Below are 25,253 nucleotides of genomic sequence, written 5' to 3'. Positions count from 1 at the left end.
TCAATATCCTATACCAAGTGAACAAAGTTAGCATTACCAATCATGAAACAAGCTGACATCATCTGCCTCTGTCTTTAATAGCGTGGTGTTTTTTTTTTAAAGCATTCAGCCCAGGATGGGACATTGCATTTAGTTGTCCTGTCTCTAGTCACATTTAATCTGGAACAGTTCCTCAACACTTCTTTGTCTTTCATGACATTGACATATTTTCAAAAGGCCGGTTGGCTGAGTGTTGCCTCATGAACAGATTAAAGTTATGCATTTTTGGCAGGAATATTACTGAGGGATTTTGTGCCCCTCCCAATGCATCTAGCTATCCATAGCTGGTTCTATATCAAATAAGATCATTAAAGAACTATATTACCATATTTACACCGTATACCTACAGTAGTTTATCCCTGTAGGGATGCATTATCAGAACTCTGATTAAATAGTTTGCTTTTATCAAGGTCTTAAGAAGGAAGGAATATTTGATTGCAAGAAATAAAGATTTACTGGAGTTTTTTTTAATAATTGGTAGGCGGTTATTTCAGGAATACATATATTTATAAGACTGGAATCTCTCAGTTTCACAAAAATCCAGAAAGAGATGTACAGCCTAGTCTCATCAGAATGTAGTTTTTTAATAGGAGCAGGATTCAAAACAGCCATATTGACTGTTATTGTTACTTCCTGAGTGATAGGTTTTCTAATCCTTCACCATTACAGTGATTCAGCTCCTGAACTACCAGCCATTTTACTCTTTGTCCTAGATCATTTTTCTCTTCAGATTTGAGCTTATCGATAGGTTGTTTCTTCATGATTATGCTTTCTGCCTCCAACAAACTTTGTACATCCCTTTCAGTCCCTTACCCTCCCCCTAGAAAAAGATCTAATTGATTCATTTCATCTCTTTCATACCTATTTGGTAAACCTTTTCTTCCATGCCACATCATCAGCAGGACCACCCCATAGAGTTATCCAATTTTTGCTGTACACAGAGGCATCTAGCTGAGGGCACAAGTGGGGATAAAATTCCAGCCCATGTTCTACTTAAGACAAGCTCCTTGGCCCAGGACTGCATTCCCCCAAAGGAAAGTGGGGGAGTCTCTTTCTAATTCTCGAAAAGACACCATATCAGCTAGCAGCAGCCCTGTAATAGGTCACAAATACCCTAATCCAATAAGGTGAAAGAGAGGAAACGTGTGTACCCACAGGAAGACCTGTGCATAAGTTGCTGTCCGTGACCCTTTCCCCAAGCAATGACTGGACAAGACCACAATAAAATGGGGCTTTGGGAGACTGGCCCCATGGTGTAGTAGTTAAGTTTGGCATGCTCTGCTTTGGCAGCCCAGGTTCACAGGTTTGGATCCCGGGTATGGACCTACACCAGTCATCAGCCATGCTGTGGCAGTGACCCACATATAAAGAGGAGGAAAATTGGCACAGATGTTAGCTCAGGGCTAATCTTGCTGAGCAAAGAAAAAAAGAAAATGGGGCTTTGGGTTTGGAGGCATTCTGAGTCTTGACATATTTGGTACAAGGATATTTCTGGACATCCAGTAAAGATAACATTAAGAAGCTTTTTCCTGTTATCTGAGTTCTGCTATATAGCAGTCTACATAATTTCTGTTTAATTTTTCATGATAGTCTGATCTCCTCCAAAGAACATTCACCTTATTACTTTTTTGCCTTAGCTCTCAGAAGGCTCAAAGTTCAATTTATGCTTTATTCCAGCAACTGTCCTTAGCTAGGTTATTTTGGCATCATGATCTTCTCCCTTGAATTATATACACCCTTGAGTATTTGTCCTTTCTTTAATGGTTCTACTATTGATGTGTTTTTATGCTTCATATTATAAACCACCTCAAATTCTTGAAAATAAGCATATTATTAATAATAAAATTTTATGTAATTTTTGATTGTATAGATTTGGAGCAATTACATTTGGAAAAAGACAAGAATTAACAATTTATACTTCTTTCAAATTGTGATCAAAAACAATATGTTAGGACATGCAAAGACCAAGCCTAATAACATTTTCATGCTAAGTGCACAAAAGATAAAAGGATATTTTATTAAGCGATAGAACATTCTTGTGTAATATAAGTCTAATTCTGTATAAGAATAGCCACATTGTGTGTAAAAATTATTTTTATTCTCCCAGCTAACCACAGAGAAGCATTAGGTACAGAAATGTCTCCCTGGCAACCAGGAGCTCCAGGGAGTAGTAGAAGTTATAATCATTGCAAGAATAGGAAAATACATTACACCTTTTATTTATTTTTTATTTATTTAAGGGAGAAAAATAAGACCTGCTTAATTATTTTATTGATACTGCTGTTAATATAAGAAAAAACATTAATTTCAATGTTTATTTTAGATAGTTACGATTACTGAAGTGTAAAAATCTGTAGTTGACATATATTCAAATGAAAAAATAAGTAACATGATGTAAAAAATGATGTATCAATATGTATCAAATGTATCAATTATATATCAATAATCATTTTTAGAATGAATATGAACTGAACTTAGTATTTTATATGTGGATTATGCTGTTCAGATAGTAGCCAGTTCAAATTTTATTTCCATTAGCTAGTAATTGACAAGTATACATTAGAAAATATGGGAAGAACTTTGTGCATTACATTTTTATTTCTTTAATTTTATCTTATTGACCATAAATTTCAAGCTTAGAAACATTAGTTATATACATAATTACATCAATTTTAAAAGTAAGAAATCTATCAAGTCACCTTTGCACTGTGTGCTCCAGAAGATTCTTAGTGACACTAATCTTTTGAGTAATGGCTTGGATAATTTCCTCTTTGAACCTAAGACTGTCAGGCCCACTTCAGCCTCCTTGTCACTAGCTTTGTCTTCCCCAGCTCCCTAGGCAGGATCAGTTAACAGGCCTCATCTCTGCATCCTCCTTCCTTAGGTCTTGAGCCACTTATGACCTAGCCAAAGGTTTATGAGCAGCCTCAGTCCCATCATCTAGTGGTGAGAAATAAATCAATTGCTAACCCGTCTTCTGATAGCGTAGGATGTGGAGAGGATCTCCTATCAACTATGTATCTCATCCACTAATCCAGCTCATTCCCCATGAAGTTGAAGTATGTCCACCTTTGCTGGCCCCTTATAGTGATCTATAAAAAGACAATTTTAATACATAAATAAATGGAGGAGAAGAAACAAATCTCCCATGGAAAAGAATTCCAAATAATTTATTTAAATAGTCCACCCTCAAGGATGGAACATAGCTCCCCTCTCAGGTTTGGGTACACATAATGACTTTCTTCCAAAGTGTACAGTATAGAGAGGGGGCAAAAAAGAGGAAGTTTACAATGAAGAAACCTGGCATTCACTGTCTCAGCCAGGTAATCAAGGTCAACATCAACAGTGATAAATCATATTGATACTATCTACCCCTGATATGATATAAGGAAGATGGCACTTTACTTCTGTGGTCTTCTTCTCAAAAACCCATAGTCCCAGTCTAATTATGAGGAAACATCTGACAAATCCCAGTGAAGGAACATTCTACAAAATGCCTGAGCAGTACTCCTCAAAACTGTCAAAGTCGTCACAAATAAGGCAAGCCTCGGAAGCTCCAGTAGGACTAAGTGCAATGTGTTATTTGGGATGGGATCTTGGAACTGAGAAAGGATATTAGGTAAAAACTAAGGAAATCTAATAAAATATGGACTTCAGCTAATAATGTATCAATATTGGCTCATTAATTATAGTAAATAACCATATTTAAGGTGTTAATAGGGGAAACTGAATATGGGCTATATGGAAACTCTCTTCAAAATTTCTGTAAATCTAAGACTGTTCTAAAATACAAGTTCATTTTTAAAAACCAATATGAGAGGGGCTGGCCCCGTGGCCGAGTGGTTAAGTTCGCGCGCTCCGCTGCAGGCGACCCAGTGTTTCGTTAGTTCGAATCCTGGACACAGACATGGCACTTGCTCATCAAACCACGCTGAGGCGGCGTCCCACATGCCACAACTAGAAGAACCCACAATGAAGAATATACAACTATGTACCAGGGGGCTTTGGGGAGAAAAAGGAAAAAATAAAATCTTGAAAAAAAAAAATTATGAGAAAAGCTAATGTTTATTGAACCTTACCTTTGTGCCAGACATTGTGCTGAAAGCTTTGTATAGGTTATCTCACTGAATACTAAGGATGCCCTTATGAAACAAGTGCTGTTATCCTCATTTTATAGGTGAGAAAATGAAGACATAGGTTAAGTGGTTTCTTAATGCCAAAATCTGGGAAGTTAGGGAAGAAGGATTCCAATCCAGACTGTCTAACTCTACAGCCCATGCTCCTTTTTGTCATATTGATATAACTTATTAACAGACATTGAGCACAAGAAGAATGCTTGTTTAGCATTTCTCCAAAACTGACAGCCATCAGATAAATAAGCCTATGAGGAAGAATAAAGAGAAAATTTGTACTTGCCAACAGGCAAAATAAATGTACTTCTAAAGCAGACTGAAGAATTGAGATTTGGAATAAAGGCAGAAGAAATTCAAGGAATGGTGAAATTTCTTGAAGCATTCAAGAAGGAGGAGCTTATATCGAGAACTTTGACGCCTGAAACTTTTTCAGACAGGATGAAGTTGGTCCAGAATTAGTAATGTGTTGAATAGTAAGATATATACTGTCTAACACATAGGCTATATTGGAGTTAAAAGAACTGTCAAAAAATTACAAGAAAAGGGGGGGGGGGTAATCTAAAGCACCTAAACATTACTGCTCATTTACCATCTTCCACTCCCGTTTCCCCTTAGTACTGGATAGCTCCTTGAGCCCAAACCACAGCCCACTGAGCTAGGGCCCTATTACACAGCTTAACTCTTACTAATCCCTTTTTCTGGAATGTAGAGGATGGGCAGCAGGGAGCACTGGACTTCATGACCAGTACTCCCAGCTGCCATTTAATGGGCACTTCACCCTGTAGGTTTCCATGTATGTCCTTATTTAGGTATGACCTACACTGGGCAGTGCCTCAATTCTGATGCCTTCATTTGTCTCTAGGATGTTGGCCCTACTTAGGCCTCACTGGCTTTAACACTCAATAAGGTCATCTGTAAAATGAGACTGTGAATATATGTATGTTACAGATTGGTGTTAGGATTAAAGGAGATAGTGTCTTCATTTTAAAATTTCCATGTAATCTTTGTGGTCTGATCTGATCAGACTGGTAGTTGAGCATTTGATTGAAAAAGTTGATTAATACGTGAAATCATACCTTAAACACTGCATTTTTCACATAAAGACATATTAATATACTTTCGTTCACCAAACTTTTGATATAAGAACAAGGCTATTTGTTTGGGTTTTTTTGCACACAGGTTTCCATATAGTTTCACTATTTGAAATTCTGCCTTAACTTTTTTGCGTCAAACGTACCTCTAATGCATAGCCTACAATCTCCAGCTTTGGTTCACTTAAAGTGAAGCAACAGACTTCCATTTTTTTAGATGAGAGTTAAGATGATGTTCTCACCTTTTCTCAGAGTCATACAAAAGCAACAAGTAGAATGAGAAACAGAAATACACACTAACTTCTTTGACAAAATCAGAAAGCATTTTAAATCCCAACCATGTGTATTATGAAGTACAGTGAAGGTAAAAAGTGATGCAGAAAGATTCCAAGAGAAAATACCCAGGGTTACAAATCACCAGCAAAACCAACAGAACACAGTTCTCTAAAGTGGCCTGTCTTGAGGAGCAAAATCAACAATTCCTAGTTTGGAACAAATGCAACTGGTGACCAGGGTGGTGCTTCCCAGTTTGGCACAAAAGAGAAACAGAATATGGGAGAACTCAAGGAATCACATTGAAAAGCCATGTTTGTAGGAAGCTGTGTGCTAGTGAAGCAGGATCAAAAAAAAAAGACTGTGAGTTCTGAATTAGTCCTGCAACTGCTGATCCCAGAAGGTGGGAGAGAAGTAAAGATTAAAGGCTGTAATTCAGATACACACATAATTTCGTGAGATGAGAATTTTTGCCTGAATCTAGTCCAATATACTCTACTGCGAAAATTTGATCCAAGAGGTACTCATAAGATTCAAAGATGGACAAAATTTTTAAAAGGGTTTGGGAAGGGGGCATAATCTGCAACAGCTCTGTCCCAAAGCAGAGATGTTTTCTAGAATGCTACCGCTAGAGACTGGGTGAGACGAAGCCTTACCTTTCACTGTTACCCTTTGGTCCTTTCAAATTCAAGAGTAATTTAATGCAGTAAGAAAGGGAATAGGGGCTTTAAAAAATAATAAATTCATTTAGACATTTGCAAAGAAATTTGAGTATAAATCCTTTAAGATTTTTGACTTTTTTAATCTAGTCTTTTCAGTTGCTTTGACCACCTCTAAATTGACAGCAGTTTCTCCTGATGACTTTCCTTTATCAAGCCTTTCACAAAGGCATTCAACTTTTCCTTTGCATTCATGTTTCATTAATTATATAATATTTATTTACCTTATATCATTGCAATAATATGCCAGTTGGCATAACAAGTTTAGAAACAAATACAATTGATTTAGTAAGCATAAAGCTCAACTGGTGGGAGCAGAAACATGGAAGTAATCTAGAAAGTGGCCTGCTAACCACAAGGGTTCAGTGTTCTGTGGATATCTCATGTTTTAGAGAAAAAATGGAGAATGAGGCTTATTGATGGATTTGTTAGGTGGATGTTAGAGGAAATTACCTTAATATGAATATATGTTATTATTGTATTCCTGCTGCCTTTGAATTATTCTCTAGGGTATGTAGTTTCAATATATTGTTTTAAATCTTACTTTTATTCAAAAATATTTATTGAGCTCCTACAATGTACCCCAAGCATAGAAACCAGTGAAAGTAAATATTTCATCACTACTTGTTGAAATTAAACAATGTTAATAGGATGTTATTGGTGATTTTATTTTTGATATGTTGAATAACCTGTTATCAGTGCAAAAGATTTAAATGAAAGAATTTAGAGTTATATTGACTTGCTTTGTGAATATCTTTAGAACTCTTCAGACACCTAAGGTTGTTTTAAATTGTTGTGTATTTTACTTTAGGGTATGTTTGATAAGGAAAAAAATATTTTTTTAACTATTTTTAAATATATTATTCTTGTTTTTTTATCTTGAAGCTGCCAGAAAAAATTATAATGGACTACTATGAGAAGTATAAGCCTAGAATGAATGAGCTGGAAGCTTTTAATATGGTAAATCTCAGAATTAAACATATTAAATTGGATGTGTTACTAGACTTGAATAGGGTCCTGTTAAATCTTATTATGGGACCAACCAATCTATGTTGTTTTTCTCTTGCTGTAGAAAAGCCATTTTGGATCATTTCCTATTTCAGAACTATATTAGGTGCCAGTAATGTTAATAAAGAGAACAAATGGTAGACTTCTCTTAAAGTATATTATAAATGCACAGAAAGAAGTTTCTGAGTTCTTTGAACACATATTGGTCTCAATGCAGTTATTTCACAAGCATTCCTTTTAATGAATTTCATTCTTAGTACCCCCTTTAAAAGTTTCTATCACAAATGTATGATTGCCTTTAGATTCTACCTCAGAGTGACTCTTTTCCTATTATTATTAAAGAAAAACTTGATCTCTGCAGTATTCGTTTTCTGAAGATGTACAATGGGTACTGGAGATTTGGCCTTATGTAAATTTCTGTAGCTACATTGTCTTAAACTTCAGTGTTAAGCTAGTCTGTTTTTTTTTCAGTACCACTATCCTGTCTTATTCTTTCTTTTAGTTGAAAGTTGTTCTGGCTCCTTGTATAGAGACACTGATTCTTCTGGATCGACTTTGCTACCTGAAAGAGCAGGTAAATTATATTGTTTTTAAATGTATAACAAGTATCTTCATTAAATCCAGTAATATGGACCCACCTATATCTAGGAGAAGTTTCTCTCACATAGAACCAGTAAGATAATTTTTGTCATATTTTTTAAGTTTAGATCTTCATTCCATCTCTTTTTAAACATAAACATATGTATAACAGATGTTCTCAGCAAAGCTGCTGTAATAAAGTTTACATCCTTTTAATTGTGTGGTAATTACTAGACAGTAGGCAGTGAACACAAACCATCATATATAACATACTGTATAGCTAAAATTAATAAAGGCCAGGCATAAAAGATAGCGTATATATTTAACTGTGTAAGAATTTACCTTTTAATTCACTTTTGGACTTTTGGACATATGCATTTTGCAATATAGAAAGTTCTTTTTGATCAAGTGAAATTTCTTGTGTTTTTTCACAATCCTATTTGTTTTACCAATGTTGAATGACCAAAAAACTGGTCTTTTTGGTTATCCTTAGGTAGAATGGTTTTTGTGGATTCTGTTCTGAGCTGTGATCAAAGTAAAGTTTCGTGAACTGTTTAAATTAAACCCATTTGTGGATTCAGCCTTCTGTTTCCACTATAAACCCTTTATTTTAACAATTTTGTTTTATCATATGGGGAGCATTACTTTCTTCTTTTCAACAGTCTACTTGGAACAAATGGATTTTAGTAAATGTTTGCTTTTGTTCTAATTTGTATTTTTATAGAGAAAGCCAATTTTTAAATATTTAGATAATGGTGTACTTTCCTAAGCTACCAACTAACTCAAAATCACTGAAAAGCTTTGGTTCCCAAGTTAGTAGGTGACAGAATCAGGCCTATTTTACTACACATCATTTCCCTATTCCAAACAATTTCCATTGACCTAAATAAAATAGGGAGGCAAAACAATATGCACAAAAATTAATAGCTTTGTCGTGAAGTGATAGAAATCATATAGATGCTAATATTTTACATAATATTTTTTTATTATAAAAGTTAATACATATTTGTGTTAGAAAAGTTAAAATGAAGAATGTAACAAAGAAAATGAAAAGTAATGATAATCCCACCTTTCAGGGTTAACTATTAAATTTTTGGTATGTTTTCTAGTGCTTCTTTCTAATATATGTATGTTGCACGTATACATATTTGCACATTATTTATACTTTAATTAAAATTGGAGTCAAATTAGGGCCGGCCAGGTGGCGCAGCAGTTAAGTTCACAGGTTCTGCTTCGGTGGCCTGGGCTTCACTGGTTTGGATCCTGGGTGTGGACATGGCACTGCATGGCAAGCCATGCTGTGGCTGGCGTTCCACATATAAAGTAGAGGAAGATGGGCATGGATGTTAGCTCTGGGCCAGTCTTCCTCAGCAAAAAGAGGAGGATTGGCAGCAGATGTTAGCTCAGGGCTAATCTTCCTCAAAAACAAAAAAAATTGGAGTCAAATAATGAATGCAGTTTTGCATCTCACTAGTTTCATTTATTTTATTTAGAATTTTCCCATTATTCAATATACTACAGAAGCTCAATAATGTTTCATCATATAATAATTTATATAAGTAACACTCAATTGTTATTTGCCACTTCCGGTTTTCCACAGTTACAGCAAAGAGTAACCTTGTAGTTCACACTCTGTGTACATCTTAATTATTTCCTCAGCATGAATTCCTGAAGGTGAAATTGTAAATGTTAATTTTATTCACCAAAAATACTTTTATTTTATGTAATTTGTTTTCTATGTAGTTTTTATATTAGACTATATAGTCTGAGTTAATCTCTCATTTTTGTCCTCAACAAATGATTGTATATCTAAATCACGTATCAATTTTCAGGAAGATATTGCATGGTCTGCGCTTGTAAAGTTGTTTGATCCTGTGAAATCTCCCAGATGTTACGCTGTTATTGCTCTGAAGAAGCAGCAATGATAATTGAAGCAAGGTATCAGATGCGTCTGTTTGTAGAACCTATTGCTTATTTGGCTTTTCTTATATCGTGTTATGTGAATATTTGAAAAACATTGCTGTATATGTTTTAAATAAACAGCAAAATAATCCCTAACCACAGAATGCCATAATCCATTTTTCCATTGTCAAAGCACACATTAATAAAATAAGTACTCGTGAAAATACTATAAAAGGATTGACCTACATTCCTGAGTTAGTACATCAAAAGGACATTGTAATCTGAGCTTTATTTCCTGTTCAATATTTGAGGCCCTTGATATTTGCTACATATTGCATTTTTATTTTTATCGACTTAAAAGCAGATGAAAGGTATAGGTGTAAATATTGTAAAATTAGTTGAAGATCATTTGTACTTTCCTCCACGTTTTGGAAGGATTTTCCATGTTATCAGAAGAGAAAAATCCACATTTAAAGGAAAGAAGTACCCAAAAGCCAGGCCAGCCATAAAAGGGCCTAATATCAAGTGTATTTTCCACTGGGTTTTAGTCTATGTTGGATGAGAAAATATTCTGTACCCTTAAAGGAATATATATCTTATAAAAGAGATACTCACTTTAAGAATTCTTGAGGCTATTTCTCTTACTAAAATAAAGGGATGGTTTGGCACTTAATGGAGTTACCTTGTGTTCTATAAAAGGCCAATCTGAGTAAAGCAAGAGTGAATGAGAGAAGGCCAGCACTCTGCCCAGTGTGGTACGGGTTCCTTTCATTAACAGAAAACTTGAAGTTTCTAACACACTCAGAAGAGTTGGGTGCTGGAAACAAGCTTCTTTGATGCTCAGCTAGAGACTGTAACAAAATTCTCCCAAGCAGAAAAAGTAACTGTTTTCTTAAATTTTGGAGTCTATCCACAGATGAGAAGAATAACTTTTTGCATTGGGTTGTGATACTAACATTGAGTTTGCAGCCAATATATATGTGAATGATCAGGTCCTTTGTATAGCTAGTACAGTACTGGGGAAATTAGCCAATTTTTAAGCTTTTTATTCTGGAAAATTTTAAACATTCAGAAGTGGAGAGTAGCCTGTAATGAATCCCCATATACTCATCACAAACTTCAACAGTTATCCACATTTTACCAGTCTTGTTTCATCCGTACACACATGGGCATGCACACATGCATGCTCGTCATCCACACCCCTGACCCTGGAGAATTTTAAAGCAAATCTCAGGCAGTTTGTTATCTCACATGAATACTTTAGTATATATTTCTAAATTAAGAATTTTTTCCATAATAACATCTATTACTTGTCCTCATTCACGTTTCCATGATTTGCTCAAAAAGTCTTACGTATCAGTTTGTTCAATTCAGAATCAAAACAGGGTTCACAGGTTTGCATTTTGTGATGTCTCTCTGTAGGTCATTTTATTTCATTTCCTTATATCATTGGCTATATGAGTAGCTATCTCAGAAGGAACAGAAAAATCTTTCCAGCCTACTTTCTTTCCTTTCATAATTTCACCTTCTATGTAAAATTTTAAACATTTTTCTTGATGCCAAAATATTTGTATAACATTCATTTCTCTTTATAATAAAGAAAAAAATAACTTTATATGTGTAAAGCTCTGTTTAGTATGGGAAGTGAATTACAACCATTTCAATACCAAGGAAACTTTATAGTCACATCCCTTGGTTTTAAAACATTGTCAGAAATTGCATTTATCAATTAATGTTTTCCACTTTTATTAATCAGAGACAAATGTGTGATTCAAGCATCTAATCAACATGAGATGACCTGTATGATCACACTGAGATGATAATATTTCAGCAAAAAGCAAAGAAATATTATATTTTGTTAATACTGGAGCTTTATACACATGAATCCCCATTGCATTGTCTGTAGATTCTCATAAAAACTACTCTTTGAGAACGCATTTACAGTTGAGCTAAAGACTGTAGTGCATTGGTGGGAGCACCAAATCTGACAGTTACTTCCTAAGTAAGCTGAAGCAAGTTCTTAATATCTCAAAGCTTCATTTATGAAGTGGGGTTTCATTTAATATTTATTTTATAAATATTTATTGAATACCTACCATGTGTCAGAGGCTGTGCTAGGTACTGGCAGTATGGAGACAAACAAGATATGTCTCATCCTCAAAGAGCTCACAGTCCAATGAGGAAAGAAAACAAAATTACTAATTATGGTAATTAGTACTGTAATTACGGTATGGGCCTGAGAAGGTCAGGGCCTAGGATTCTTCAGGGTGTCTTCAAATCAATAGACTTAGGGGGAAGAAAGACTCAGTAATATTAGTACCATAGTCTAGATTTATGTGAATTAAGTTGTTTTGTGTCCTTGGGTGAGTCACGTAACTATTCAGTGTGCCTCAGTTTTCTCGTCTGTAAAAAGAACATGAGGATAGAATTTACTCATAAGGTTGCTAAGAGGATTAAAGAAATAAATATGTTTAACTCTTCCAAAGTATCTTTGGACAACCTCCTACTAAAGCCAAACTAAGTTTATTTGAATTCTCTGCGATGAGAGGACTCTGCCTTCAGAGTCCTGACAGTCTCTTCAGGAAGAAGTCAGGAGAGGCTATTTATAGGATTTGGGAGTCTAGTCTCAAGTGGTTTAAGGTGGCTCTTTTAAGGTGGAGAATAGATTGGGATTTGGAAAGGTTCATGACACAATCGTTTAGATTAGTATCTATAACAAGGCAAGGGTCTTGAAGCAAGTCTTGCTAAGTAAACTGTTGCTTGATAAGTAAACTCTTTGACAAGGTGAGCAGATCGTTTGTCTGACATAAATTAATATATGGGAATTTCCTGAAACAAACAATGAAGTTATTTATTGGTTTACAGTCTTATCTTTCCTGGGCAAAGTTTTCTTGTAACAAACAAATAAATCATGTTGACACAGGTTGTCTCAGTTCTTAGACCCCATAGCTCTGTCATATTGATGCAGATGGTTGCAGTTCTCGATGTAAAGCACTTAATTCCTGATACGTAATGTATAATATAAAAGCAATAACCATGTTTGTTAAATGCCCTAGAGGGAGAGAAATAGGAACTTATCCATATTGATAACATTGATTTTGTAGGGAAAAAAATGTGTTCTAAGTTCTAATCAAACAACTTAGAGGGCCGGCCCAGTGGCGCAGCGGTTAAGTGCGCACGTTCCGCTTCTCAGCCGCCTGGAGTTCGCTGGTTCGGATCCTGGGTGCAGACATGGCACCGCTTGGCACGCCAAGCTGTGGTAGGCATCCCACGTATAAAGGAGAGGAAGATGGGCACGATGTTAGCTCAGGGCCAGGCTTCCTCAGCACAAAGAGGAGGAGTGGTAGTAGTTAGCTCAGGGCTAATCTTCCTCAAAAAAAAAAACAACTTAGAAATGGATTTTTCGCATCCCCAGTCAAAATCTGGGGAATTGTCCACTAAATTTGGACAAAAAAGTGGATTTGATTTTTGGATAGAAAATATTATCTTATGTTCAGCAGTTAAATTTCACAGTAATTTTGCTTGCTAAGATGAATATTTATTTCTAGGATTATTTCTAACATGACTACTCTGTCTCTGTAAGTATAAATGCAGAGAGTTATACAAAAGGCCTTTCCAAACTACATGCATCTGAAGATTGTTCTTTGATCTGTGGCTCTAGCCACTGTGCATAATAATTTAATAGTAATATTTATTATTATTATTACCCACTTTTAACATGCATAGTTATTCCAAAGTCTTTGCAGTAAGGTATGAAGTTCCATCCTTTCCTTTGGGCTAAGAGCTAAATTGATTGCTCTTTTTGTTTTTTATTTCTTATCCTTCGGCTGCTCTTCTCCATTCTTTAAAGTTTCTTTTCAAAATACACAGAAACAAATTTTCTTTAAATCTCCTCAACTTTAATTCGTTGTTCTAAAGCCATTTAAGAATATTGTTGCCATCAGTTTTTTGTAAATATATATATATATAGCCCAGAGACATGCTGTTAAAGTAGATGCAGGTAGACAGGCTTCTAATCTTCACTACTGGTGATCCTGCATTAATAATTAATATTCAGGAGGCGTAGAATTGATAGAAATGGTCAAGGACTCAACTACTATTCTGCCAGTCTGTAACCATGGTGGATTTCATCTTCCAACAATTATTAGGCATATTTCTATACCCAGCACCCAATACAGTGCCTGCAGCATAAAATGCTCATGATGAGTATTTGCTAAATGAATGTATCAATTCTGCCTTAAATCACTTACTAAAATGTCCAATAGAAAGTAGCACCTGCGGACGTCTGTCTTCATAAACTAGAAAACATCGATTTTTGCTTAGGCACTTTATGTGTATTAACTCCTTTAATCCTCACAACAGCTAATGAAGTAGGTACTATCATTATCCCCATTTTATAGATTAGTAAACTGCAGAAGTAAATATTAATCTTTCCTGAAAAAAGTAACATTATTCTAGGCCTCACGTTATTTCTGCAAACAATTTTGCAGATACAATGTCTGGCACATGAGAAAAAATGACCAGAATATAGGGAGGTTAAAAAATAAGAGAAACTGCAGAATAGAAATAGACCCGTGGGTTCCATATATCTCGGTTATGGGACAGTATCTTTAAAATAATCATTCTTACTGAGTTGAAAGAGATAAAAGAAAAGACTGAGAATTTCAGCAGAAAATTGGAAACTATAAAGAAGTATCAAATGGAAATTCTAAGTGAAAAATACATTCACCAAAATTAATAATTCAATGGATGGGTTTAATAGAGATTAGACAAAGCTGAAATGTGAATTAGTGAACTGTAGGTAAATTCCAAAATAAATATCCAAAATGAAGCACATAGAGACAAAGGGATAGAAAAAAATCAGAACACAGGATGAGAGAGACAGAGAATACATCAAGAAAGTCTAACATATGTATAATTGGAGTCCCAGAAGACAAGGATAGAGAGAATGAGGGAACTACTATTCAGAGAGATAATGGGCTAAGAATATTCTTCAACTGAAAAAAAAAATCAAACCACAGATTCAAGAAGCAAAACTTTAAACAAGAAAAACATATCTAGGCATATATTAAAATTACTGAAAACCAGAGACAACAAGAAAATCTAAAAATGTCTGGAAGAAAAAAACCACATTACCTACACAGACATAACTATTGGATTGACATTGAACTTCTCAACAGAAACAATATATGCTGGAAGACAATTGAACAATACCTGCAAAGTGCTGAAAATAAACAACTACCAACATAGAATTCTATGCCCAGTAAAAATACCCTTCAAGAATTAAGCTAAAATAAAGACAGCTTCAGACAAATAAAAACAGAGTTTTCAAAAGCAGATCTGCACTTAAGGGAATACTAAAGGGTGTTCTTCAAGCAGGATGGAAGTGATCTCAAATGGAAGGTTGGAAATGAAAGATGAAAGAAAGGCCAACAAAAAGGTTATATGATAGGTATACTCAGGTAAATATTGACTACATAAAGCAATAATAATAAGGTTTACTGGGAGTTAAAAGATATATACAGTTCAAATAATCAAAACCAGTAGCATACAAGAAAAAGAAATAAATGGAGTTAAAAATGTTCTAACAAGGTCCTTTCAGTTACCAAGAGGAAAATAATATTAATAGTTATTATTAGACTTTGATAAGATGGAGTATTGTAATATACTAAGGTAATCATTACAAGAATTATAAAGAATATAACTTCCAAGATAATAGAAGGAAAAGAATGAAATTATATTCTCAAAAGGCCACCCCAACAGTGAGCAGAACCATGAGCAAATATTTTTTTGCAGGATGCCTGTCTTACATAAATAATGTGAGTCACTCAATATTAGCCTGTCACTACCATTCCGACAGCCCAATCTTGCAGGTCCCATGGAAGAAATACTGTACCAGCCAGTGGAGCAATCTGCTTACCTGGCTGCACTCCTGGAACTGTGGGCCCAGGTTGATTTTATAGGAACAAGTCTCAAAATTTTGGAGGACGTCTGATTAAACCCACACATGGAATAGAAGGTAGGAAGAGAGTAACCCAAAGGAGAGAAATGGGAACTGGGACCCAAACAGTTTCCAATTTGGACTTGGGCTGCCCTGCCCAGATGGCACTGTCAGCCCAATCATCCTAGGCACCAGAGAAGACTGCAAAGTTCAGGAAGCCCTGGGGTGTGGGGTCCAGAACAGGGGCGTTGCTCAACCAATGTGATACTGATTCCCAATCCTCCAGAAAAAAAAAAAAATGCAATGAAAGAGAAAAAACTTTGAATAAGAGAACATACAGACACATACAAAGCAAATAATAGGATAGTAGTCTTAAGTCTAGATATATCAGTAATCCCATTAAGTGTAAATTAAATGCTTCAATTATAAAACAAAGATTGACTTTTTGGAAAAATAAAGGCCAACAATACGCCAGTTACAAAAGATACATCTAAAACATGAGGGTGCAAAAAGTTCAAAATTAACAGGAAGAAAAACACATATTTGCAAATACTCATCAAAAGGATGCTGTATCAATATCAAAGTAGATTTTAATGTCAGGCAAAAAAGTATTTTTAAAAATAAAGAAAAAACCTTCATAATGAAAAATGTTTTAATTTTCCAGGAAGATATTATAATCCCAAATTTGTATTTAGTTAATAATATCAAAATATATAAAGCAAAAATTAACACAGCTATGAGGAGGAATAAATAAATCTACACTCATGCTGGGAGTATTTTCATGCTCCCATCTATCTGATGGTAACAGCAAACAAAATCAGAAAGATACAAGATTTGAAAAAATGAAATAAGTAAAATTGATGTAATTGAGGAATGTAATAAACTGTTCCCAACCACTGTAGAGTACATAATTTTTCAAGCACACGTGGAACTTTTACAAAAATTGACTATGTGCTGGACTTTTAAGCAGATTTTAATAAATTTCAAAAAATTGAAATCATATATAGTTCTGACCACAATGCATTTAATCTAAAAAAAATTATTTTGAATATAAGTAGAAAATTCCCATATGCTTTAAGAATTAGACTTCTAAATAATTTTGGAGTCAAAGAAGAAATCACAGTGGAAATCAGAAAGTACTTTGAATAATAAAGTAATTGAATTTAATTATATTGAAAAAATTACACAACAAAACTTGTGAGAAGAGCTAAAACCATAATATAAGAAGAAATTAGCAAGGGGTGATGTCAGCATCATGGTGCAGTGAGTTTTTCCCCTCTAAGTTACAACTAGTAGGACATCCATTTACCAACAAAGAACTCCCTGCACAGTACACCAGAACACCTGAGAGATCCATACATATATACATTGAAGGTGGGTGGACTGGATCTCCAGGAGAGAGTAGAACTAGGGGAGCAGCCTTCTTGCCCTCCCCCAGCAGCAGTGATCCAAAACATGGATACTCCTGGAAGTGGCAATGGTGCCCTGACTTGAGATCTCAAAAAGCGCACTGGTGCCAGAGAACAGAGACTACAAGGGCACTAACAGTGCTCATAGCTTAGTCTCTACCCCTCCCCCAGCAGTGGTTGGTGGTGTCCACAACCTAATGCTTCAGGAAGCGCCAGAGGTGCCAGCTCCATCCCCCTCCCCGAGCAGCAGCAACTCAGACACTGGGTGTCCTAGCAGCAAGGGCTGCATTCAGAGTGTGGATACTCCCAGCAGTGGCAGTGGTGGCCTGATCTGAGGTTTCCAAAAGCACACCAATGTCAGAGAACAGAGGCTGCAGGAACAGCAGCAGTGCTCATGGCTTAGCCCCTCCCCCTCCCTGATCAGTGGCAGATGGCATCTGTGACCTGAGTCTCCAGGAGCCACAGCAGTACCCGTGACCTAACCCCCAGTGACAGTACCCTCAACACCAGCCCTACCAGCAGCAAGGGCTGCATACAAGACCCTGGGCCTCTGGCAGTGGTGGCAACACTCATGAACCCAATGACCCCAGCAGCAGTGCTGCCAGCACCCCCAGATAACCAGGGAGCAGCAACACAGGTGATACCCATGGCAGCAGCACTCATGCCTGTGGAGAACCTGCAGAGAACCAGTGGGGAAACATGACACCCAGGCAACCCCATAAGTAGCAGAAGTGTTTGCAGCCTGGTGACCCTGGTGACAGCACCTGTGACTGCAGCAATCATAAGCAGCAAGGCACCAACCTTAGGGGCACAAGCAGCCCAAGGAGGGCACTAGTGACACCTCTAGCAGAGGCAGTGGAGGGCAAAAAGTGCAGGCTTTCAGAGAAAACCAGAAGCAGCTTAGAATCAAAGTAACCAAAGCCTTACACAAACAGGAAAGGTGTTTACTACCTCAAATGTGCCAGCAGAGGATCAATGCATCAGGCACCTTGGAGAACTACAGTAACACAGTAACATAGAAAAAAAATGACAACTCTCCAGAGCTCAAACTTGAGGTCATAGAAGATTGCAATCTAACAGACAGAAAATTAAAAATTACTGTCATGAAGAATTTCAACAATTACAAGAAAACTCAGAAAGACAGTTCAGTGAGCTCAGGAAGAAAATTAATGAACAAAAGGATTACTTCACCAAAGACATTGAAACTCTCAAAAAAAACCAAACAGAAATTCTAGAGATGAAGAACACAATTAACAAGATGAAAAATGAAATAGAACGCATTGGAAATAGACCAGACCAGATGGAAGAGAGAATTAGCAAGCTCAAAGATGGAAATCTAGAAATGATTCAGGTGGAAGAGGAGAGAGAACTAAGATTTTTTAAAAATGAGGAAATTCTATGGGAAATATCTGTCTCAATTAGGAAAAGCAACATAAGGATAATGGATACCCTGGAAGGAGAAGAGAGGAAAAAGGAGCAGAGAGGTTATTTAAAGAAATAGTAGTTGAGAACTTCCCAAACCTGGGGAAGGAACAGGATATACAAGTACATGAAGATAATAGAACTCCTAATTATCTCAACACAAAAAGACCTTCTCCAAAGTATTTTATATTAAAACTGTCAAAAGTCAATGACAAAGAAAGACTTTTAAGGATAGCTAGAGAGAAGAAAATAACTTACAAAGGAACCCCCATAAAGCTTTCAGGAGATTTCTCAGCAGAAGCTCTACAGGCTAGGAGAAAGTGGAGAGAGATATTCAAAATGTTGAAAGACAACAACTATCAGCTAAGAATGCTCTCTCCAGCAAAGTTATCCTTCAAATATGAAGGAGAAATAAAAGGTTTCCCAGACAAAGAAAAACTGAGGGAGTTTATCACCCCTAGAACTGTCTTACAAGAAATGTTGAAAGGAGCTCTCCTACCTGAAACAAAAAGACAAAGGTTTACAAAGCTTTGAGCAAGGTGGTAAATAGACAGAATCAGAAAATTGGAACTCTCTATCAGAATAGGTTAATAAACAATTATAACATAAAGGCTAAAGGGAAAGAAAGCATCAAAAATAACTATAACCATTTCAACTTGGTAATAAATTCACAACACAAAAAACAGTAAGTTGTGACAACAATAACATAGAAAGGGAAGAGGAAAAGGACAGACCCTGCATAGACTAATGCAGATAAGAGGCTATCAGAAAAAGGACTATCTCATCTATGAGATCTTTTATACAAACCTGCATGATAACCACAAAACAAAAAATCAGAACAGAATCACAAAATATAAAAGGAGAGGAAACTAAGAAAAACATTACAGAAAATCACCAAACTGAAATCACAGACAGAAGTACAAGGAAAAAGAAACAATGGAAATATAGAACAACCAGAAAACAAAAGATAAAATGGCAGTATTAAGTCCTCATATATCAATAATCACTCTAAATATAAATGGATTGAATTCACCAATCAGAAGACACACAGTGGCTGGATGGATTAAAAAATAAAACCTAACAATATGCTGCCTCCAGAAGACCCATCTCAGTTCTAAAGACAAACATAGGCTCAGAGTGAAGGGATGGAAGATGATACTCCAAGCAAATGGCAAACAAAAGAAAATGGGTGTAGCCGTACTTATGTCAGTTAGACTTCAACCCAAAAAAGATAACAAGAGACAAAGATGAATATTATATAGTGATAAAAGGGACATTCTACCGAGAAGACATAACACTTCTTAATATATATGGACCTAACATAGGAGCACCAAAGTATATAAAACAACTGTTAACAGTCCTAAGGGGAGAAATTGACAGCAACACAATAATAGTGGAGGACTTTAAAACATGACAGATCAATGGATAGCTCATCCAGACAGATAGTCAGCAAGGAAGCATTGGCCTTAAATGAAACACTAAGCCAGGTGGACTTAATCAACATATATAGAACATTCCATCCAAAAGCAGCAGAATACACATTCTTCTCAAGTGCACGTGGAACATTCTCAAAGATAGACCATAGCTGGGAAACAAAACAAACCTCAATAAGTTTAAGAAGATTGAAATCACATCAAGCATCTTTTCCATTCACATTGGTTTGAAACTAGAAATCAACTACAGGAAAGCTGGAAAAGTCACAAATATGGAGATTAAACAACATGCTGCTGAACAACTATTGGATCAATGAAGAAATCAAAGGAGAAATCAAAAAATACCTCGAGACAAATGAAAATGAAAATACAACATACCAAAACTTATGGGATATAGCAAAAGTGATACTAAGAGGGAAGTTTATAACAATGCAAGCCTACCTTAAGAAATAAGAAAAATCTCAAACAATCAAACATTATACCTAAAAAAACTAGAGAAAAAATTGTATGCTCTTGGCTCCCTTGTCAAATATTAGCTGTCCATAAATGTGTGGGTTTACTTCTGGGCTCTCAATTTTGTTCCATTGATCTGTGTGTCTGTTTTTGTGCCAGTACCATGCTGTTTTGGTTACTATGGTTTTGTAGTATAATTTGAAATCGGGGAGTGTACTACCTCCAGCTTTGTTCTTTTTTCTCAGGAATCCTTTGGCTGTTCAGGGTCTTTTGTTGTTCCATATAAATTTTAGGATTCTTTGTTCTATTTCTGTAAAAAATGTTGTTGGAACTTTGATAGGGATTGCGTTGAATCTATATATTGCTTTAGGAAGTATGGACATTTTAACAATGTTAATTCTTCCAATCCAAGAGCACAGGATATCTTTCCATTTCTTTGTGTCTTCTTCGATTTCTTTCAACAATGTTTTATAGTTTTCGTTGTACAGATCTTTCACCTCTCTCGTTAAGTTTATTCCTAGGTATTTTATTCTTTTTGTTGCAATTGTAAATGGGATTGTATTCTTAATTTCTCTTTCTGCTACTTCGTTGTTAGTGTATAGAAACGCAACCAATTTTTGTACATTGATTTTGTATCCCGCAACTTGACTGCATTCCTTTATTATTTCTAAAAGTTTTTTAGTGGACTCTTTAGGGTTTTCTAGATATAAAATCATGTCATCTGCAAAGAGTGACAGTTTCACTTCTTCTTTTCCAATGTGGATCCCTTTTCTTTCTTTTTCTTGCTGATTGCTCTGGCTATGACTTCCAATACTATGTTAAATAACAGTGGTGACAGTGGGCATCCTTGCCTGGTTCCTGCTCTTAGAGGGATAGCTTTCAGTTTTTCTCCATTGAGAATGATATTTGCTGTGGGTTTGTCATATATGGCCTTTATTATGTTGAGGTATTTTCCTTCTATACCCATTTTATCTAGAGTTTTTATCATAAGTGGATGCTGTATCTTGTCAAATGCTTTCTCTGCATCTATTGAGATGATAATGTGATTTTTATTCTTCATTTTGTTAATGTGGTGTATCATGTTGATAGATTTGTGGATGTTGAACCATCCCTGCATCCCCGGAATGAAAATTGAGAGCCCAGAAGTTTATGGACAGCTAATATTTGACAAGGGAGCCAAGAGCATACGATGGAGAAAGGAGAATCTCTTCAATAAATGGTGTTGGGAAAATTGGACAGCCACATGCAAAAGAATGAAAGTAGACCATTCCCTTACACCATGCACAAAAATCAACTCAAAATGGATTAAAGACTTGAATGTAAGACCCGAAACCATGAGACTTCTAGAAGAAAACATAGGCAGTACACTCTATGACATTGGTCTGAGCAGCATATTCTCAAGTCCCATGTCTGACCAGGCAAGGGAAACAAAAGAAAAAATGAACAAATGGGACTACATCAAACTAAAAAGTTTCTGCACAGCAAAGGAAACCATCAACAAAAGGAAAAGACAACCTAATAATTGGGAGAAGATATTTGCAAACCACATATCAGATAAGGGGTTAATATCCAAAATATACAAAGAACTCATACAGCTCAACAACAACAAAAGCCACAATCCAATTAGAAAATGGGCAAAAGATCTGAACAGAGATTTCTCCAAAGAAGATATACAGATGGCCAATAGGCATATGAAAAGATGCTCAACATCATTAGCTATCAGGGAAATGCAAATCAAAACTACAATGAGGTATCACCTCACTCCGGTCAGAATGGCTATAATTAACAAGACAGGAAACAACAAATGTTGGAGAGGATGTGGAGAGAAGGGAACCCTTGTTCACTGCTGGTGGCAGTGCAAACTGGTGCAGCCACTATGGAAAGCAGTTTGGAGTATCCTCAGAAAATTAAGGATAGATCTACCATATGATCCAGCTATTTCACTGCTGGGTGTTTATCCAAAGAACTTGAAAACACAAAGGCATAAAGATACTTGCACCCCTATGTTCATTGCGGCATTATATACAATAGCCAAGACGTGGAAGCAACCTAGGTGCCCATCAAGGGACGAATGGATAAAGAAGATGTGGTATTTATACACAATGGACTACTACTCAGCCATAAGAAATGACGAAATCTGGCCATTTGTGACAACATGGATGGACCCTGAGGGTATTATGCTGAGTGAAATAAGTCAGAGGGAGAAAGTCAAATACCATATGATCTCACTCATAAGTAGAAGATAAAAACGACAAAAAAAAAAAAAACCACATAGCATTGGAGATTGGACTGGTGGTTACCATTGGGGGAGGGGGAAGGGGGGAGGGCAAAGAGGTGATTAGGGTCACATGTGAGGGGATGCTCTATAATTAGTGTTCGGGTGGTGAACATGATGTAATGTATACAGAATTCGAAATACGATGTACATCCGAAAAAAATAAAAATTTTTAAAAAATAGAGAAAAAAGAACAAATGAGGCCCAAAGTCAGTAGAAGGAAGGAAATAATAAAAATTTGAGCAGAAATAAATGAAATAGAGATTAAAAAGACAATAGAAAGGATCAATGAAACTAGGAGCTGATTCTTTGAAAAGATAAACTTGACAAACTCTTAGCTAAACTCACTAAGAAGAAAAGAGAGAAGGCTCAAATAAGTAAAGTCAGAAATGAAAGAAGAGAAATTACAATGGATACCACAGAAACACAAAGGATTATAAGAGAATACTATGAAAAGCTATATGCCAACAAATTGGATAACCTGGAAGAAATGGATAAATTCCTAGAATCATACAACTTTCCAAAACTGAATCAAGAAGAAATAGGGAATCTGAATAGACCAATCACAGGTAAAGAGATTGAAACAGTAATCAGAAACCTCCCAAAAAACAAAAGTCCAGGACCAGATGGCTACTCTGATGAATTCTACTAACATTCAAAGATTTAATACCTATCCTTCTCAAATTCTTCCAAAAAATTGAAGAGGATGAGATGCTTCCTAACTCATTCTATGAGGCCAACATTACCCTAATACCAGAACCAGACAAGAACAACCCAAAGAAAGGAAAATTACAGCAAATATCACTGATGGACAGAGATGCAAGATTTGTATGTAAGACCTGAAAACTTAAAACGTCTAGAAGAAAACATAGGCGGTACACTCTTTGACATTGGTCTTAATTGTATCTTTTTGTCTCCTGAGGCAAGGGAAACAAAAGAAAAAATAAAGAAATAGGACTACATCAATCTAAGAAGCTTCTGCACAGCAAAGGAAACTATCAATTAAACAAAAAGACAACCTACCACTGGGAGAAAATATTTGCAAATCATATACCTGATAAGGGGTTAATATACAAAATATATGAAGAACTCATAGAAGTCAACAACAAGAAAATGAACAACCTGATCAAAAAATGGGCAGAGGATATAAACGGACATTTTTCCAACAAACACATGAAAAGATGTTCAACATCACTAATTATTAGGGAAATGCAAATCAAAACTGCCTTGAGATATCAACTCACATTCATCAAAATGGCTATGATTAAAAAGATGAGAAATAACAAGTGTTGGAGAGGATGTGGAGAAAAGAAAACCCTCATACACTGCTGGTGGGAATCCAAACTGGTGCAGCCACTATGGGAAATAGTATGGAGATGCCTCAAAAAATTAGAAACAGATACCACCTGATCCAGCTATTCCATTTCTGGATGTTTAGCCAAAAATCATAAAAACACTAATTCAAAAGGATATACGCACCCTGATGTTCATTGCAGCGTTTTCACAATAGCCAAGACTTGGAAGCAACCTAAGTGCCCATCAACAGATGAATGGATAAAGATGTAATATATATTTACAATGGAAGACTACTCAGCCTTAAAAAAAGATAAAATTGTGCCATTTGCAAAGACATAATGAAAACTTAAGGGTATTATGCTTAGGAAATGTCAGACAGAGAAAGACAACTACTGTATGATTTCACTGATAGGTGGAAGATAAAGAAACAAACACATAGATATGAAGAACAGATTGGTGCTTATTAGAGGGGAAGTGGGTGAGAGGAGGGCAAAAGGGGTAAAGGGGCACATAGGTACGATGATGGATGGCAACTAGACTTTTGGTGGTGAACACGATGCAGCCTGTACAGAAGTCAAAATATGATGTACACTTGAATTGTACATAATACTATAAACCACTGTGACCTCAATAAAATAAATTTTAAATAAAGAAAACAGCTTTGAACATATGTTAGAAAAGAAAAAGACTGAAAATTAAAAGATTAGAAGTTAGTGAAAGAAAAACACACAGAGAGATGATGAACACCTCCAAAAGTTGGTTCTTAGATAACTAAAATTGACACAACTCTGGCAAGACTAGTCATTGAAAAAAGTAGAAGGAACATTCAAATAACCAATATCTGGAATGTAAAAGGGAACATCACTATAGACCCTACAGAAATTAGGATGGTCATTAGAATATTATGAACAACTTTATGCCAATAAATTTGAACATTTTTATGAAATGGGAAAACTTCTCCAAGAAATACCATATGCCAAAACTGCCTCAAGAAGAAAAATAAAACATGAATAATCATATAACTATTAAATTGAACCTGCAATTAATCTTTTATTAATTCTCTACATCTCAATAAAAGTACTTTGTGGGTGTTGCAGGTAATTCAATCAACCACTGTCTGTGAGTTTGCAACTATGTGACTAAGACTATGCTGGACACTAAATGTTGGGGAGAAAGATTTAAGAGCTATGATAGTTCCTAATTATCAGGAGTTTATAATCTAGTCATTGAAACACATATGAGGGGCATATGGAAGAATTATAATTTAGATAATGACATTT

At 35.7% G+C, this 25,253-nt stretch overlaps 1 protein-coding gene across 5 annotated transcripts in view; it reads left to right on the top strand.

Annotated features, from left to right (window-relative positions):
* Positions 1-22,646, top strand: part of METTL25 (methyltransferase like 25) — a 104,159-nt gene extending 81,513 nt beyond the window's left edge. For 2 of the 5 annotated variants that reach the window (XR_011502693.1, XM_070507214.1), the window contains 3 exons: positions 7,141-7,215; positions 7,766-7,837; positions 9,675-10,415. Coding sequence is in view for 4 of the 5 variants with exons in the window: in XM_070507214.1 (XP_070363315.1) it covers positions 7,141-7,215; positions 7,766-7,837; positions 9,675-9,767 (240 nt within the window). In the remaining variant the exon portion in view is untranslated. Of the gene's footprint in view, positions 1-7,140; positions 7,216-7,765; positions 7,838-9,674; positions 11,338-21,491 lie in introns of those variants that run through there. The other 3 variants (XM_070507212.1, XM_014833833.3, XM_070507213.1) reach the window with 3 other exon arrangements.
* Positions 22,647-25,253: the final 2,607 nt, after the last annotated feature.

Source organism: Equus asinus, chromosome 4, assembly GCF_041296235.1.
Source record: "Equus asinus isolate D_3611 breed Donkey chromosome 4, EquAss-T2T_v2, whole genome shotgun sequence".
Classification (NCBI taxonomy): Eukaryota; Metazoa; Chordata; class Mammalia; order Perissodactyla; family Equidae; genus Equus; species Equus asinus.
Note: the sequence above shows the minus strand (reverse complement) of the source record. Positions and strands in the feature narration are given on the sequence as shown.